Source organism: Lycorma delicatula, chromosome 2 (genome assembly GCF_047948215.1).
Source record: "Lycorma delicatula isolate Av1 chromosome 2, ASM4794821v1, whole genome shotgun sequence".
NCBI lineage: Eukaryota > Metazoa > Arthropoda > Insecta > Hemiptera > Fulgoridae > Lycorma > Lycorma delicatula.
The window spans coordinates 147443344-147460487 of record NC_134456.1 but is presented as its reverse complement, the minus strand read 5'-3'; the positions used below and the strand labels follow the sequence as shown (position 1 = coordinate 147460487).

At 33.9% G+C, this 17144-nt stretch overlaps 1 protein-coding gene across 1 annotated transcript in view; it reads right to left on the bottom strand.

Moving 5' to 3' along the window:
* The window catches only part of TTLL1B (Tubulin tyrosine ligase-like 1B), a 34862-nt gene extending 21291 nt beyond the window's left edge, over positions 1–13571 (bottom strand). Inside the window, exons 1-3 of the mRNA XM_075357653.1 lie at positions 13465–13571; positions 4728–4859; positions 453–518 (exon numbers count right to left, since the gene is read on the bottom strand). Coding sequence (XP_075213768.1) covers positions 453–518; positions 4728–4859; positions 13465–13571 — 305 coding nt within the window. The remainder of the gene's footprint in view (positions 1–452; positions 519–4727; positions 4860–13464) is intronic.
* Between the last annotated feature and the right edge of the window lie 3573 nt (positions 13572–17144).

Here is a 17144-nt window from a genome sequence, read left to right as displayed (position 1 = left end):
GCATGACAAAAAACGGATAGATTATTTCTTTTTAACTAATGAAAAAAGCAATAAGCAAATTTTAAAAGTAAACTTACTTCCAAAATTAGATTTTCACATATTTAGAATGTGAGTGATGTTTTAGTTTGATTTTTGAAAAACTTTTAACCATATTTTGTTATATGAAATCTAGTCTACATCACTTTGAAATAGAAGCAAAAACATTTTCATAATGTAGCATGCACTCTAGTAAGCTACTCTGCAAATATACAGTTTATTAAAGCATTTGATAAAATGTACTGTACACTACACACATCTTAATAGAAAAATATTTTCAAAGTTGATAGTTAAAAATCATTAATTTTTTTATAAAAAATCATCCATCTCCATTAGTTCAGTAGTTATAGTACTTATTTTAATTAATTACTTCAATGTGTAACAATGATATATCATTTTAGTTACATATTACTCACTGATTTTCATTCATCCTGTATCCACTGTCCACACTGAATAAGTTACGACAAGTATGAATTCCTGCCCTGTAACAAGTATCTAATTTCATAATTTGTTTTTATTTCCTTGTACAAAGTAAAGGAAATATTGTGATTGTGAAAAATTTCAGTTTCCAGATTTAAATGGAAATATCCATTTTGATTAGTTTCAGCATGACATCTGTACATATGTATGTATGTATCTTACATAACTCAAAAACGATTAGCTGTAGAATATTGAAATTTTGGATTTAGGACTGTTGTAACATCTAGTTGTGCACCTCCCATTTTTTTAACTTTTTTTTTTTAAATTTAAATATATTGATTTATTATTAATTATTAACCTCTCATTGTAAAAAAAAAACTTTTACGATGAATAATAAGAAAAAAAAGAAGAAAAATATCAGAAGTTTTAATGAATAAAATTTTATGTACTTTTCATTCAAAATCAAAAAATGTGTAAATTTAATTTAATAGGCATATAAGGAAGTCATGTGTTGTCCACATCAGATTTTTTTTTAGAAGAAAAATTAGACAGTAATATTATTGATATGTAAATAATTATTTCTGATGGAATTCTTTCTTCTTGGATATCTTATGAAGGTTATACCTAAATGGAAGTTAGCAATCGTTCTGTAAAATGTAAGTCTACTTTGAATTTAGCAATTTATGTAAATTCAAGGTATTCTTCTTTAATACTGGGTTTGGGAAAAAAGTCTTTGTATTTTTCTGTTAGATGGCTTTAGGATCACATAACTTTGGTAATATTAATCAATTCTTACAGCACTTGCATAAAAATCTTTTACTTGCATAAAATCTTTTGAAAGATTTTATATCACTGAATATTTTTAGAAAGGGTATGATAAATTTATTTATTTATAAGTTATTGAATCTGGAAAAATAAAAAGAATTTTATTACAAACAAGGGAAGAATGTGACTTGGGCTGGTAAAAAAAATTATGATGCTTACGGACATGATGCAATATCAACAATACATGTGACACAAAGCTGTTTCAAGCATTTTCAATCTATAAATTTTGTTGTAAATGATGCACCTTGCTCTGGTCTAGACTGAAAAAGTTGATGAAATCATGGAAACAATTGAGCAAGACTAACATATTAACAATCATGATATCAGTAATAAATTTAACGTCAATAACAAAACAGTTTTTAGTTGTTGAAAGAAAGCTGATACAATAAAACTCAGTGTTTGGATGTCATGTGATTTAACAATGAGAAATTTAATGGCTCAAATTTCCTTCTGCAGATTGTCAATGAAACAATATGAAATCAAACAATTTTTAAAATGATGAATGGCTCATTCAGGCTAAGAAAAATGGATCACATAAGACAATAATATATGGAAAAAAATATGATCAAAGGGAGGGGTGAAGCTCCATAAAAGATGGAAAAGTCAGGATTGGCACCAAGAAAAGTAACGCTTTGTGTGTGGTGGGATCAAAAAGGAATTGTTCATTTTGAGCTGCTACTCTTCGATCAAACAATTGATTTAACCTCTACTTTCAACAACTGAAAAGATTATGCCAAACAATTGAGATAAAGTTACTAGAATTCATCAACAGAAAAGGTGTGTCCTCTTTCATCTTGACAATGCTAGATCTAATACGTCTTTGGTGAGCTATTGAAAATTGTAAGAGTTTGGCCGTAAAGATGCAACCACTACATAGTTCTGACCATGCACTGTCAAGCCTATCACTTGTTTCCAACTTTCCAGAACACTCTTAATAATAAAAAGTTGATTTCAAAAGATACCTTTGAAAATCACAGTTTCTCCTTCAGAAAAACAAGTTCTACAGTGATGGGATTATGATTTTATGTAAAAATGTCAAAAGGTGATTGATCAAAATGCCACATATTTGGTTTAACAAACTTCATTAATAATAAAAAAGTCTTTGTTTTATTTTTGCATTAAAATACAAAGAAAACGTTTCACCAACAATTTATATATTCCTGATTTTCAGATAGTGATTTTTTTATTTTACTCTCATCTCTCCTTCATCTTAAAGAAGGCAAATATTAAAATGATCGCTTTTATTTACATTTCTACTTGATGAACTCGGGGTTTTATTTGACAAGAAATTGTATTTTCACGAATATGTTAATCAGATTGTCAATAAAGAATGCTGGGACCTTGGTCTTGTCCTTTGGATTTGTGGACGGTTTAACAATATTTCCACTTGTAACCTTCTATACAAATCTTTGGTGGGGAGTCGTTTGGAGTACCCGACCGTAGTGAGGAATAATACACGAGCTTTTACTTCTGATCTGGTTGAGAGTGTTCAGAATAGATTCTTGAACTGGATGCGTTTTAAGTTTAAAGATTTTGTTGACACTGGTAGAGAAGATATGTTGAGGCAATTAGACCTTTTCAGATTGTCTGATAGAACTTCCTTTAATATGGTTTTCTTTTATAAAGTTTTATACAATAAACTTCCAACGCGTTACCAAGTTGTCTTACAAAACCGGGCCAGTTCAGTGAGGTCTTTTAGACAATTTGTGACACCGCTTGGGTCTACCTTGTCTCCGATTGAGCGGTGTACTAGCATTGCAGTGAAGTTTCAGGATAAGCTAAGCTTTTGGGAAGATGAGAAGACCTTTATTAAAAATTTGAGAGGATTACGTAGCGACGGATTATTATCCTTAGAAGTGTAATCTCTTATTGGATTGGTTTAGGCTTTCTTTAATTCCTTTTCCCTTTTTATTTACTAGTTCAGTTGCAATTGGTTCCTTACTGCCTAGCCACCTTTGTTCGTCCGAGATGCTACGGTTACAATAAGGGTGAAGGAGGCGAAACATGAAAATATAATTAAAAATTCTTAAGCTTATCCTTTAACTTTCTTCGGAATTATAACCCTGATAGTAATGTTCATTTTTATGATTTTAAAATTGTTATTTTTAAAAGATTGTTATTTATAAATTTTTGTTATTTTTAAATTGTATTGTAAAATTTAATATATTGTATTATTATCCATTATTTTTTTACAAAAGTTGTTTTGTCTACAAGTAATAATGTCAATGTACAAGTTCCAAATTGTAACTAAAATTTTTTTAGAAATTTCAAATAGTGCGATTAATTTGTTTATTTGTGAATTGCACCAATTCCTCCGCCTAGATGATGATGTTATGATTTCGAACATTTCATCATCCAGCGTGATTCGTCATCAGTTGCTGTGCAAATGTATATTGTAGATATAATAGTGTAATATTTTTGTTAGGGTATAGTACTGTACTATTCCTTGTAGTACATTTTTTATACGTACGTTCACTTTTCTGAATTCTATAAAAATCTTTACAGCCATCGATACCATATTAACAATCGTTAAAATATCTCAAAATCGTAACCGCTTGACACTAAAAGAAAAAAGTATCAGTTATAAATGTCTACGAAAAACTCAGTGTGCATGATATGGAAAAACGTTTTGATATCGGGAAAGGTCAGTTATGCGATATTTTAAAAAACAAACTTGATATCCTATAGTCATGGACTGAAGATGACAATCAGTTAAGCAAACGTGCATTTCCTAAACCTCAGGTCTAGCGGTTTACCCACCGGGTTGGTCTAGTGGTGAACGCGTCTTCCCAAATCAGCTGATTTGGGAGTCGACAGTTCCAGCGTTCAAGTCCTAGTAAAGTCAGTTATTTTTACACGGACTTGAATACTAGATCGTGGATACAGGTGTTCTTTGGTGCTTTTATTTACATTTCTAAGTTAATATATTTATTACAACAATATTATAACTTAATTATTCATTGGTAATGTGCATTATAATAGCTGTGATTTTATTATATTAATTTAAAAATCTTTTTAAAATATTTCCAAGAATACAGTCTCATGACATAACTAGTAATTTCATGTCAGCACATGTGTTTTTCATGGTAATTTTGAATGACCCTGGTATATATATTAAACCTGTTGTCTACAAAAACCACCAGAAACAAAATTAATAGTAAATTCAATGTAAGTCATAAAAAGTATTCTTCAATTCCATTACATCATCAGTTATATAAATATCACCTCAGTGATATTATGATAGTTATCTTGACAATTGTCAGATGATGACTCAATGGATTCAAAATACTTTTTTTGTAAAACAGTAGGTTTGTATACATACATTTGTAAAACAAATATATTTATATTATAAATATACACACATATGTGTATATTCATACAGATAAACATATATTTAAGGGGGTGCAAAATATCTAAATAAAAATAGTATGATATTTAAAAATTACCAATAAAAGTTCCAGTCATCATCTGGGCCAACATGTGCCCAACCTCGTTTTTCAAAATTTGTAATGAGAACTGATTTATCTAAGTCAGTGCAGTAAGATACTGTTTGCTTATCCATCATTGTACTGCCCACCCTGAAAAATAAATTTACAGAAGTAAAGAAAAGAATTGTTATGTGTAATTTAGTACTGCTTATTTAAATATAATACTATAAAAACCTGGCTTCTTTTATAAAGTTATCATTGCTTTAAACAGTATTGATTTCTATGACCGATAAAAAACTAATTTTCCAATGTGTGAAAATTAGTACAGTGTGTGATCTCAATATGCTCTTAGTACATATGGTATTTAAACCCAGAACCTTTTTATACAAAGGAATGATATTCAGAGATACTTCAACTGTCCACTGCAGAAATCATCAAGCTGGTGAGTGAATGTGTTGTATAAGCTATATATATATAAGTAGATATGTTTTGTATGTTTTGGCGCAATTGGAAAATTGTGACTTTATCTTTGAATAATCAGTCTTATCACATGGTAATAATTTTATTAATTTTTAAAATTAAAAAAAGAGCACTTACGCCGTAAGAAGAAAATGTACTCATATACAAATTTTCATCAATTTATCTTCAGTAGTTTTTGCTGGGCATTGATTATGAGGGCATCATTATTCAATCTTTGTTTTATAGGTATAGATACAAACAAAGGATGATTCGTGTAGAGTTACTGGTGCTTTCTGAGTTCATTCTACTAGTGATAAAAATGAAAAAATGTTCTTACAAACATGGATCCAGAATAGCTCCATTGGCGGGTTATAGCTAACAAAAGATTTCGCTCGTAAAACCCTCCAATATCATTACTGAAGATTTTTAACAAAATCTTCTGGCCAGTATCATAGATGCACATTGAGAGTATTTCATCTACTCCTTCATCTTCTAAACATTTAAAGAGTTTTATTGGAAGTTCATCTACTTCTGTTGTTTTCCTGTTCTTCTCGAATTTGGGCCTTTCTCCTCATTCATAACTTCTTCTTCTACCTCAGCTTTCCTTGTTTCATGTTTTGTTCTTCCTTCACACCAAGTCTTCTGTATGTATATACTCTTCCCATTGTTTCTTTATCTCATCTTCTTTATGAATGCTTTCACCATCTTTCTTCTCAATTCTCTCATTTTATAAGTAGGATTTCTTCTATCCCATGTGGTGTTTTTTATCTTCTTATACAACATATCATACTTATTTTTTTTCTAAATCTTCTATGTCTTTACATTCTTCTTTTAATCATCTTTCCCCAGCTTTTTGTCTTTCTCTCTTTAACTCATTATGCAATCTTCAATAGATTCCTCTGTTGTATTCTCAATTTTTATTTTTATATTTTCTTCTTTTTTCCACTTTTTGTATAATTTCTTGTGTGCGGGTGCCTTCATAGAAACCAATTCCTTTCTCTACAGCCTCTCTCATAGACATTTTTATCTTTACCACATTTGCTATGATGGTTCATTTTCCCTTTTATCTTGAATAATTGCTTTTGTCATCATTTTCTCCACTTTCACTCTCCCTATGCCCTCTAGCCCCTCTACATTTCATTTCTTACCTTTATTGCAGTTTGAATTTTTTTTAATCTTATTTCCATTTCCATCATTGACAGAATATGATCACTTCCTATGTCAAATCCTGGAAGCCCATTTGTTTTCTTAACAGAATTCTTGTATCTATTTTCAATCAAAAAATGATATTTCTGAAAGTGAATCCTTCTGTTAGTCTTGTCCAATTGTATCTTCTTTGTTTATGATTTAAAAAAAAAATGTATTCATGATGAAAAATCCTTCTGTTGGCAACCAATCTCTCTCCTCTTTCATTTCATGTTCCCAATCCAAACTTGCCCACTATCTTTCCATCTTAATTTTCTCACACCACTGCATTCCAGTCCCCTAGAACTATTTTACAGCAATCCTGTTCTAATAACTTCTAATTTTCTAATAACTCCTCAATGTTATTGTACATCCTTTCAATATCTTCATCTTTATACTCTGACTTTGGCTTGTATACCTGAACTATTACTAGATCTTTTGACAGCATTCCAATTCTTAAAGCCATTACTCTGTCATCCAGATACGTTATTTTTTTGTACTCTTCTTGCTGCACTGTGTTTTTACAGCTATTCCTACTCCGTTTTTCTCTTTCAATTCCTGAGTAATGTAAGGTAACATCACTACTTTTCAGTTCTCCTCTTCCCTCCATCTAAGCTCACTTATCCCAACTATATCCATTTATTTATTTTTATCTCTCTCCAAGTTTTCCAAATTACTTGATCGACAATAATGTTCTCATATTCCATGTACCTATTCTCACTGCTTTATCTTTTCTATGACATTCTTTCTGCTGTTTTCCCCCCTCCCCAGAGATCCAAATGGGAAGTCATTTTATGTTTGGAATATGTAACAAAAGAAGACATTGCCATGGTATCTGACTAGGGCAAAGTAATACAATGGTATTCCATTGCCTTCTGTATCCTAATAATGTTTACTTCCTGTAGAAGTTTCTTCTGCTTTTGGAGGCAATCTCTCATCCCCTGAGGACAATAGAGTGCCTCAAACCCCTGCTGCTCATCCACCCTCCAAGAAGGCTGTTGGCACTTGTAGTGGCAGAGCTGCTTATCCCAGGAGCTGTTCAGTCCCTTCATTTGTTAGCTGCTTGTATACATACCAACCAACTTTAATATACTGTATAGAATTGTTGTCCCCTCTCTATTGCAGGGAGGTGAATTTCATGATTTTCTCTTCATGAAATCTATGATCTAATTGGCATTTCTTAGATTCTCTAATACTTTTAGAGAGGTAATTATACTACATAGTCTTATATAATTCTAACATTCAAAGTATTTTCATGCAAAAATTCAGAAAAAATTGTTAGAAAACATTAGTTAAAAAAAATAATGCCCTATTATTTTATTATGATTAAAAAATAGTAACAATATTCTTTTCTTCCAGAGAGGCTAAGTTCACTCTCTGAAGGAATTTTCTTTTACATCATTTCTCTGAATTCTTTCTTCTTTTTTCATCAAGACACAGGTTTAATGGTTTTCTGTTGGTCTATCCACATTTTATATAAAAACAAAAAATGAAATACAAACAAAAAAAATCAAATTGACTTATACAAAAAAAATCTAGAAATCTCTAACTTTTCTTAAAATATTTATTTTTATTTTGAAGTTGGGATCAAATTATATAATTGTTGATAGTCGTTTTAAATTTAACCGAAATTCTTAAAGTAGATATTTAAAAAAGGGATTGAAAATAACTTCTTTTTACTTTTTATGTGTTTAAAAGTTTTTTTTTTCTTTTTGATGATGTCACCACATAAGCTTGAAGCTTGTGCATGGGATATGGAAATAGAATTTTTGTAATGTATTAAAAATGTCATGCCTGACCGGGATTCGAACCCAACCCTCCGGATGAAAGGCCAAGCCGCTACTACTCCACCATGGCGATCGGAAATCATTTTATTAACAGACTTGAAAAAGTTTTCAATTGTTCACGTGTGATTTTAACAACCATTAAACTGAGTAACAAAATTGTTTTTATGTTCTTCAAAAATGGTTTTAAAATAAATAAAGATGTGAATTTTCTTGGTGAAAAAATAAACCACAACCACAATTTTAACTAAACAATACAAATTTATAAACAATTTAATAATAATAAAAGAGTATTATTCAAGCGTTGCATTATTTTACTCACTTAACAACAGAGCATTATGTTAATTATTATGTGCAATAATAATTTACGTTTTGTGTATTATACTTATAATAACTGGTATTAAAATTACTATTTTTGGCAATAAAAATTTTCGTTTTGTGCCCTATACCATAAATATTATGGTATAAAATATTATCCGTGCAATAACATTTTACACTTTGTGCATTACACTAATTAAAATAATAAAATAAAAATAATAACAAAACAATATGTTCTTGTTATAAAATAAAAACGTATTTTTTAATAAATGTTTTGTATACTTAGCAAACACTACTTGAAAGAGTAATAAAAAAGATAATAGTATTTTTTTTAAATCTAATTATTGTATGCGTTCTTCACTTAAGATGGTCGGCCACGATTTATTTTTTCTACACTTATCAAACGTAACACTTTGTCAAGAGACTGGCGGGTAAGATGTCTAGACAACAGGACGGTGAGTGGGTATGACGATATGGCGCGACAAACACGGCTGTGCAGCTGGGAAGGGATGTGTCTGGCACTGCCGTAAATTGATAGTTTTGTTAAATCTAATGCACGTTTAGTAATTTTAGGAGACATGCCCCTTGTCTATAAATTACATTATTTTTTCCAAAGACCGTATTTTATAAACCAAAAGTATAATATGGCAATTATAACTTCCGAATTTGAACCACTATTTGTAAAGCGTATAAAGGTTTATTTTGTTTAATAAACAAAATGCACGTTTAAGTTTCCTCGAGCACGAATTCTGTATGAAAACATTTTATTCATTTCAATAAATTATCAATAATTATTAATTTAATTCTCCTTTCTATTAACTACTGCAAAAATACAAAACATAATCCAGAAAATTATGTTTATTGCCCTATTTACTTTAAAAATTCTAAGTTATTATTTTTATTTATTTTTTTTGTAGTGTTTGAGTGTTATATTTTATGTTCTTAATATTTTAAATTTGATTAAAAATAGTGCTCGATTATATTAAACTCAGTAAGATGCACCTACACAATGCACTGCGACCACACAGTATTTGAACGAAAAACTGCCGTTCTACGCGCGCCTTTTTAATACATAAAATAATTTGAGTTACATCCATTTTATTTCGATTTAAAGCTATTATAGCTATAATCGTGTTATACTGACTATTGCAAGGGATATAAAATTTATCGAAAACCACCAGTCAAATTCCGAAATGCTCTTATTTTTTCAAAAAATGTCACGTATTTTTAAAATATTTAATCGATCTGGTACTCGGCTGAGTGATAGAAACCGATTAGATGAACGAAGATGTTAGAATATAAATGAAACGTTTACAAGTCGACAAGACGAAGTTCATATTCGTCAAAAATAACACAATTAAAAATATTAATTTACATTTCTGTATTTATAAATTAAATAAATTTAACCTGCAATTAATTACAATAATTTAACAAAGTAAACGTTTTCACTAAAACCGTATCAGTTCACAGCGTTCTGTTCAAAGCTTGTAGTAATAATTCGGATATATAGGCCTATAGAATCGCAACAAGTTGGATATAGTTGCAGAATAAAAAATAAAATAATATTTTTATATTAATTTACTAAATAATTAATTAAACGAATACTATCTTAATACAGTCCTTAACCAGTTTCGTCTGCAGTTTCCGCGGAACTATTTTCTGCGATAGGTCAACAACTCTCGATTTCTGAGATTCACTCAGTTTCACTTCCATCGGAATATTTTTCCAATTCGTCTTCACTGTCTTTTTTCCCCAAGACCACTGAGGATGGTCCAGCAGTTACACACTGCGCATCCTAAATGGTTGCCTGGCCTCTAACCTTCCGGGATCCCACAGGATCCGGTGATGCCGTATCCTGCGGGGGTCGCTCACCCAGTAGGCCGGGACTCGGTCTTTTCTTTGTGCCATGCCTCAAACCAGTTCCCCTCCAAGGAGGGGATCTAGCCGGGTCTCCGGTCTTTTCATTTTTCCCTCGAACTCAAGGGGTCCCCGGTTACTCATCTAGAGCGGCCCACCTCAGCGAACCGTCCTCTCATGAGCAGGGCTGCCCTTGTATTTCCTTACCTCCGGTATTAGTCCCCATCCCACTCCCTAGCGTTTCTCTCTTCTATTCTTCCTAGCGTTTCTATTATTCTGGTTGCCATAGAGGCTACGTTATCCCATTCAAGTTTTCCTTTTAGCATGTACTGCAACATGTTTTCCGGATGCAATTGACTTATTCCAAATGAGTGCCTAATCTCGTTCCATCTATTACATCAGTATATCGAGTACTCTATCGACTTAATTTCGTTACAATATCGGCAGTCTGGGGTCATCCGTCTACCAAAACGCTGAAGGTAGGCCCAACACTCACTGTGTCCAGTTAACAGTTGCGTGAGATGGAAGCCCACCTCTCCGTACCCCCTGTTTATCCATATGCTGACTTGGGGAATTATCATTCTGGTCCAGTCTCCAGTGTTTGATGTTTCCCACTGTGTCTGCCATTCTTCAAGCATCTGTCTTTTAGCTTCACTTCTAGGTATCCCACAGTTAATTTGTCGGAGCATCAGAACCCTAAGCCCGACAGGGGGTATTCCCGCTATGACTTCTACTGCGTTTTTTGATACCGTCTTATATGCAGGCACAATTCGTATCGCTGTTCTCCTCTGCAGAGCAATTACCTTATTTAGGTTCTTCTTCTTATCAAAGGCCTCAGCTCACGCCAGGACCGCGTATACAATTTCATTGCAACTGACAAAATCAGTTTCCTTTTCGACGAACATGGACCCCTGTGACTGGTCTTGGCCTGCTCAACTTAACCAGAGCATCGGCTCGCCGTTACCCTGTTCAAGTGGTCTGTATATTGCCTTTTCTTTTTCCTGTTTAGCCTTCGGTAACTACCGTTTAGATAATACTTCAGAGGATGAATGAGGATGATATGTATGAGTGTGAATGAAGTGTAGTCTTGTACATTCTCAGTTCGACCATACCTGAGATGTGTGGTTAATTGAAACCCAACCATAAAAGAACACCGGTATCCACGATTTAGTATTCAAGTCCGTGTAAAAATAACTGACTTTACTAGGACTTGAACGCTGGAACTGTCGACTTCCAAATCAGCTGATTTGGGAAGACGCGTTCACCACTAGACCAACCCGGTGGGTGGTCTGTATATTGCCTACTGATTTGCAACCACACGCCTAGATATTTAATGTGTCTAGACGTGAGGATTATTGTGTCACATACTCGTATTTCTCTGATTTTTCTCCTGCCTGTTAAGGCGACTGCCGATGACTTATTACACGCTAATGTCAGTCCTCTTTCTTCAAGCCACCTTTGTATACTATCGACCGCGGCTGCTCCACAATCCTCTACTTCTTGTTCGTCTTGCCGGCTACCAGAAGAGCCAGGTCGTTGGCATAAGCTATCAGTTCGGCATCCCCTTCAAACTCCAGTCTCAATACTCCGTCGAAAGCCAAGTTCCTCAGGAGTGGCCCAAGGACCGACCTCTGTGGAACTCCCCCCCGAATATCTCTACCGGAATTTCACCTCTTCGCTATAGATATATTTTCCTCTAGTTGGGATAAGAGTTTATTATGCCCCTCAGATAATTACTAATATTCCTTTCTCGTAATGCTTCGTCGAGTACAGGCTAGGGAAGACAGCTGAAAGCGTTCCTGACGTCTAGGAAGACTACTATCGGAATCTTCCTTCTACGCCAGGTGCTACTCGCTCGATTTGTAAACCAGTTATTTACTTATTGTAACTCATCTTCCGTGGACTTCCCCTTCGCAAAACCGTATTGTCTAGGGGAAAATCCCCGTCGTTTGTAACTCCGCCACTACACGAACAATCAGTCTTTCAAACAGTTTAACGATCGTATTTAACATACAGATTGGTCGATACGTGACTCCTTCCATCTCTGTATCCCTTTTCTTAGGTATCAGAACCAGTCGTCTCTTTCCAGCACGCCGGGAAACGAGAGTCCTCTAGGGCCTGATTAAAGGCGTCTAACACAATCCAGGAGTGTTTGGCCACCATTTCATTGACAGAATAAATTCAGGGGAAGCAAGATTTTCAGGTAAAATAGTCAATGAAATGGTCATAATCAATGAAGGGGATGCTGAACTGATAGCTTATGCCAACGACCTGGCTCTTCTGGTAGTCGGCAAGACGAACAAGAAGTAGAGGATTGTGGAGCAGACGCGGTCGATAGTATACAAAGGTGGATTGAAGTAACATTAGAGGACTGAATTTTATGTAAGCCGAAATTAAAACGTGATCTGTTAACTCAACTGCAACAAACGCGTCTCCTCTATTAACTCGTGACTGTGCGAACCGCCCCGAATCATTAAGTATGGCTGCATCAGCATTTCGGTCAACTTGGCAAGTATATACTGCTACTCTCCTCACATTTGGCTCAGAAATCGACTCCGTTGTTCACTGTCATCCTCCAAATCAGATCGTGGACTATGGCACTACGTTTTGCATTTATTTGCATTATATTCATTTTGTCGGTCGTTTACAGGCCCCACTATCGATCGGATGGCCAACTGTGTTACATTTCAGACAATTTGGGACATTCCCGTTTTTTGTGGCCCTCTCCCCCACAGTTGTAGCATCTGCCGGTGCGATCAGACCCATTACACTGGGAGGAGGAGTGACCGATCTCCCAGCACCTGAAACAGTGGGTGTCTGATTTGATCTTCACTCTGCATAAGACTCACCCAACACGGACTCTCACCTGTATTAATTTCATCGCTGCTCGATAAGTTGTTATAATTGATTCGTTCTGGGTATCGCCGTAAGCAGGATGAATTGATGATATCTTGAACTCGGCTTGGTCCCCCACTATTTGGACCACAGCATCTCGGATCTCCACCTCCGTCGTGTCCCTAAGTCTAAGTCATCTAAGTCTTTTAAATGCACCACCGTCCTGCAACTGCCACGTGTTTTAGGTCAATTTGCAGTTTAGCAGCTCTGTCCCTCAGGACAGTTTTTAGCCCTTCGGCATTCGCATGGACTTTTACCCATCATCTTCACTACCTGATGTCTCATCATCGTCCATCCATATATTTATAATTATGATTCCAATGGCATCTTCCATTAACGCATCTATTTTCCAGTAAGAATCCATTATCTCCTAAACTTTCGACTGTGATCTTTTCCAGTCTTCTACAGTAATTGACGAAATTGCATTTAATGTAACGGTTGCGGTCTCAAATTTTTTTAACTAGATTCAAAATAAATTCAATTGGGTTAAAATCTGGGTGGTAAGGTGGCAATCTAAGCACTCTAATTCCTTTGTTATTTAGAATTTCGTCTAATTCATATTGTGGTTCTGGGCGGTGTAGTTTGACAGTTTCTAAAAGCTCTTTTTTTTTGTTAGATCTGGATCGTAGTTAATTTTATTATTTTTTTTTTTGGAACCATTCTTGAATATTTTTTTTCAATGAATTGGAGGACGGAGGTTTATTTTTTGTTTATTATGGTAAGGTGCGTTATCTATGATTAAAGTACAATCTGTCGGTAGTCCTGTGATAGCTTGCTTTCAATAACTTTAAAAAGATTTCATTGTTCATCTCCTTATGATAATCTGTTTTACTCTTGGAATCGTACATTATCACAAATTAATTATCATCTAACGACTAATTTTTATATATAAAATAATATATATTATACTAATATACATATAAAATCATTAACAAACGACTTTATCATTATAAAGTTAATTATCATTAACAAACACGACTAATTAAGTAATAACTATTGTAATATCCAATGTGTAGAACAAAGAATAGTTGTTTTTATTAGTAATAAATAACAACTCTAAAAATTACTTAATACTTGTAACTACACTCCTAGTTAAACTTCTAACACATAATTCTATGACTCACGCGAACTGTTCATCATAATATCATTACTTAAACTAAAATAATTGATGTAAGAAATTTATACTTTATACTTTTATATACCTTTTTAATACAATATAATTCCATCATGCTTGTATTTTAAAGTACATTGACTAAGAAAACAATTACTCTTATAACAAAATAACAGAGCAAAAGATAAAATTCATTATTTGTATAAAAATAGCGGTATTAAGCAGAAGAAAAACTTTATTATTATTATTTTTGTATTTTATTATTTTTTATTTATCATTTTTCGGTGCGTTTTGGTGGACAGATGTCTGAGGAATTATTCTTGGCTAAATCTGGAGCGTCCCAGTGCTCTATTTTGGGTCCCCTTCTTTTTATTATTTCTATAAACTATATCGGGGGTCTTTTGACATGTACATTTCAGATGTTTGCGGATGACATCAAAATATACTGTCGGATCAGGAATAGTATGGATCACCTGTTGCTACATTTGAATATTAACAGAGTTGTTGATTGGGCAAACCGCAATTTTATGCCTTTAAATTTCTAGAAGACCTAACGTTTGACTTTATTTCGTAAAACGTCAAACACCGTTTTCAGCTATAGAATTGGTGCACACACTATTGTCGCTGAAACATTAGTTGATGAACTCGGGGTTTTATTTGACAAGAAATTGTATTTTCACGAATATGTTAATCAGATTGTCAATAAAGAACGCTGGGACCTTGGTCTTGTCCTTTGGATTTGTGGACGGTTTAACAATATTTCCACTTGTAACCTTCTATACAAATCTTTGGTGGGGAGTCGTTTGGAGTACCCGACCGTAGTGAGGAATAATACACGAGCTTTTACTTCTGATCTGGTTGAGAGTGTTCAGAATAGATTCTTGAACTGGATGCGTTTTAAGTTTAAAGATTTTGTTGACACTGGTAGAGAAGATATGTTGAGGCAATTAGACATTTTCAGATTGTCTGATAGAACTTCCTTTAATATGGTTTTCTTTTATAAAGTTTTATACAATAAACTTCCAACGCGTTACCAAGTTGTCTTACGAAACCGGGCCAGGTCAGTGAGGTCTTTTAGACAATTTGTGACACCGCTTGGTTCTACCGTGTCTCCGATTGAGCGGTGTACTAGCATTGCAGTGAAGTTTCAGGATAAGCTAAGCTTTTGGGAAGATGAGAAGACCTTTATTAAAAATTTGAGAGGATTACGTAGCGACGGATTATTATCCTTAGAAGTGTAATCTCTTATTGGATTGGTTTAGGCTTTCTGTAATTCCTTTTCCCTTTTTATTTACTAGTTTAGTTGCAATTGGTTCCTTACTGCCTAGCCACCTTTGTTCGTCCGAGATGCTACGGTTACAATAAGGGTGTAGGAGGCGAAACATGAAAATATAATTAAAAATTCTTAAGCTTATACTTTCTTCGGAATTATAACCCTGATAGTAATGTTCATTTTTATGATTTTAAAATTGTTATTTTTAAAAGATTGTTATTTATAAATTTTTGTTATTTTTAAATTGTATTGAAAATTTAATATATTGTATTATTATCCATTATTTTTTTACAAAAGTTGTTTTGTCTACAAGTAATAATGTCAATGTACAAGTTCCAAATTGTAACTAAAATTTTTTTAGAAATTTCAAATAGTGCGACTAATTTGTTTATTTGTGAATTGCACCAATTCCTCCGCCTAGATGATGATGTTATGATTTCGAACATTTCATCATCCAGCGTGATTCGTCATCAGTTGCTGTGCAAATGTATATTGTAGATATAATAGTGTAATATTTTTGTTAGGGTATAGTACTGTACTATTCCTTGTAGTACATTTTTTATACGTACGTTCACTTTTCTGTATTCTATAAAAATCTTTACAGCCATCGATACCATATTAACAATCGTTAAAATATCTCAAAATCGTAACCGCTTGACACTAAAAGAAAAAAGTATCAGTTATAAATGTCTACGAAAAACTCAGTGTGCATGATATGGAAAAACGTTTTGATATCGGGAAAGGTCAGTTATGCGATATTTTAAAAAACAAACTTGATATCCTATAGTCATGGACTGAAGATGACAATCAGTTAAGCAAACGTGCATTTCCTAAACCTCAGGTCTAGCGGTTTACCCACCGGGTTGGTCTAGTGGTGAACGCGTCTTCCCAAATCAGTTGATTTGGAAGTCGACAGTTCCAGCGTTCAAGTCCTAGTAAAGTCAGTTATTTTTACACGGACTTGAATACTAGATCGTGGATACCGGTGTTCTTTGGTGGTTGGGTTTCAATTAACCACACATCTCAGGATTGGTCGAACTGAGAATGTACAAGACTACACTTCATTTACACTCATACATATCATCCTCTGAAGTATTATCTAAACGGTAGTTACCGGAGGCTAAACAGGAAAAAGAAAGAAAAGGTCTAGCGGTTTAGTCGAGTTGTGGACTGCACGGTGAGTTGACGTGTCTATCTGGTAACAAACCAGCAATTGCGACTCCTCCGGAGTAGGGGTCGCATTGCTCCCTCCTTATAGTTAGTGCTCCGTTGTGGCGTATTCCTGCCAGCCTATTAAGCGTTAGCACCGAAAGGACTTCAGTAGACGGTCTGAAGGGGAATTGCGTCGGGAGGACAGGCTTCATAAGCCTAGCCTTCCGCGGTCGGCCCATAAAATGGGTTCGATAACGCTGGTTCAACAACGGATTGGAATGCAATTAAATCCGTCTTAAATTAACTAAATAATAATAACCAAAACTTGAGAAAATTAGACCCGCTATATAAAATAACCCTTAAAAAAAAACTAGCCCGATTAGAATGATCCAGCAGCAAGG